This window comes from Perkinsus marinus (assembly GCF_000006405.1).
Source record: "Perkinsus marinus ATCC 50983 genomic scaffold scf_1104296930180, whole genome shotgun sequence".
NCBI lineage: Eukaryota > Perkinsozoa > Perkinsida > Perkinsidae > Perkinsus > Perkinsus marinus.
This window is the reverse complement of record NW_003216217.1, coordinates 1-705: the sequence shown is the minus strand read 5'-3', so window position 1 is coordinate 705 and position 705 is coordinate 1. Positions and strand designations below refer to the sequence as shown.

Below are 705 nucleotides of genomic sequence, written 5' to 3'. Positions count from 1 at the left end.
AGCAAGCTTCTCGGCTCGGTCTGGCATCTTCGACGCAAAAGTCTAAATTACTGGCTTACGAATTTACTCTCAATTTATCCGTTTTTTTACTCAATTTACCATCAATTTGCCAGTTTTTTCATCAGTTTCTCCTCTACCTGGCGGTTGCTCTAATACTCTACCTCTTGCCAAAACACTTGTCTTCGTTCGCACACTACTCAATGGCTAGAACTAAGCAAACCGCTAGGAAGTCTACGGGTGGCAAGGCTCCTCGCAAGCAGCTCGCCTCCAAAGCGGCTCGCAAGTCTACTCCCAGTACTGGCGGTATCAAGAAGCCTCACAGGTATCGTCCGGGCACCGTCGCTCTGCGTGAGATTAGACGTTATCAGAAGAGCACGGATCTTCTCATCCGCAAATTGCCCTTCCAGAGGCTCGTGCGTGAGGTTGCCCAGGACTTCAAAACTGACTTGAGGTTTCAGAGCAGTGCAGTTATGGCTTTACAGGAGGCCGCGGAAGCTTACCTCGTGGGTCTTTTCGAAGACACAAATCTTTGCGCAATTCACGCTAAGCGTGTTACCATCATGCCCAAGGATATGCAGCTAGCTAGGAGGATCCGCGGCGAGAGGTCGTAAGCCTCTTGTGATCCGGGAGTTGCCATCCGCACAGTATTACAAGGCGTTTCTCAACGCCATCTTGTCGAACTGTCTATAAATGTCACACGTTTTT

The 705-nt window shown here is 49.5% G+C and overlaps 1 protein-coding gene across 1 annotated transcript; it reads left to right on the top strand.

Moving 5' to 3' along the window:
• Window positions 1-200: 200 nt before the first annotated feature.
• Window positions 201-611, top strand: Pmar_PMAR018678 (histone H3, putative; the record flags this gene model as incomplete). Its single annotated transcript, XM_002787168.1, has 1 exon — window positions 201-611. One exon carries the CDS (start codon window positions 201-203, stop codon window positions 609-611), a length of 411 nt encoding a protein of 136 aa, XP_002787214.1.
• Window positions 612-705: the final 94 nt, after the last annotated feature.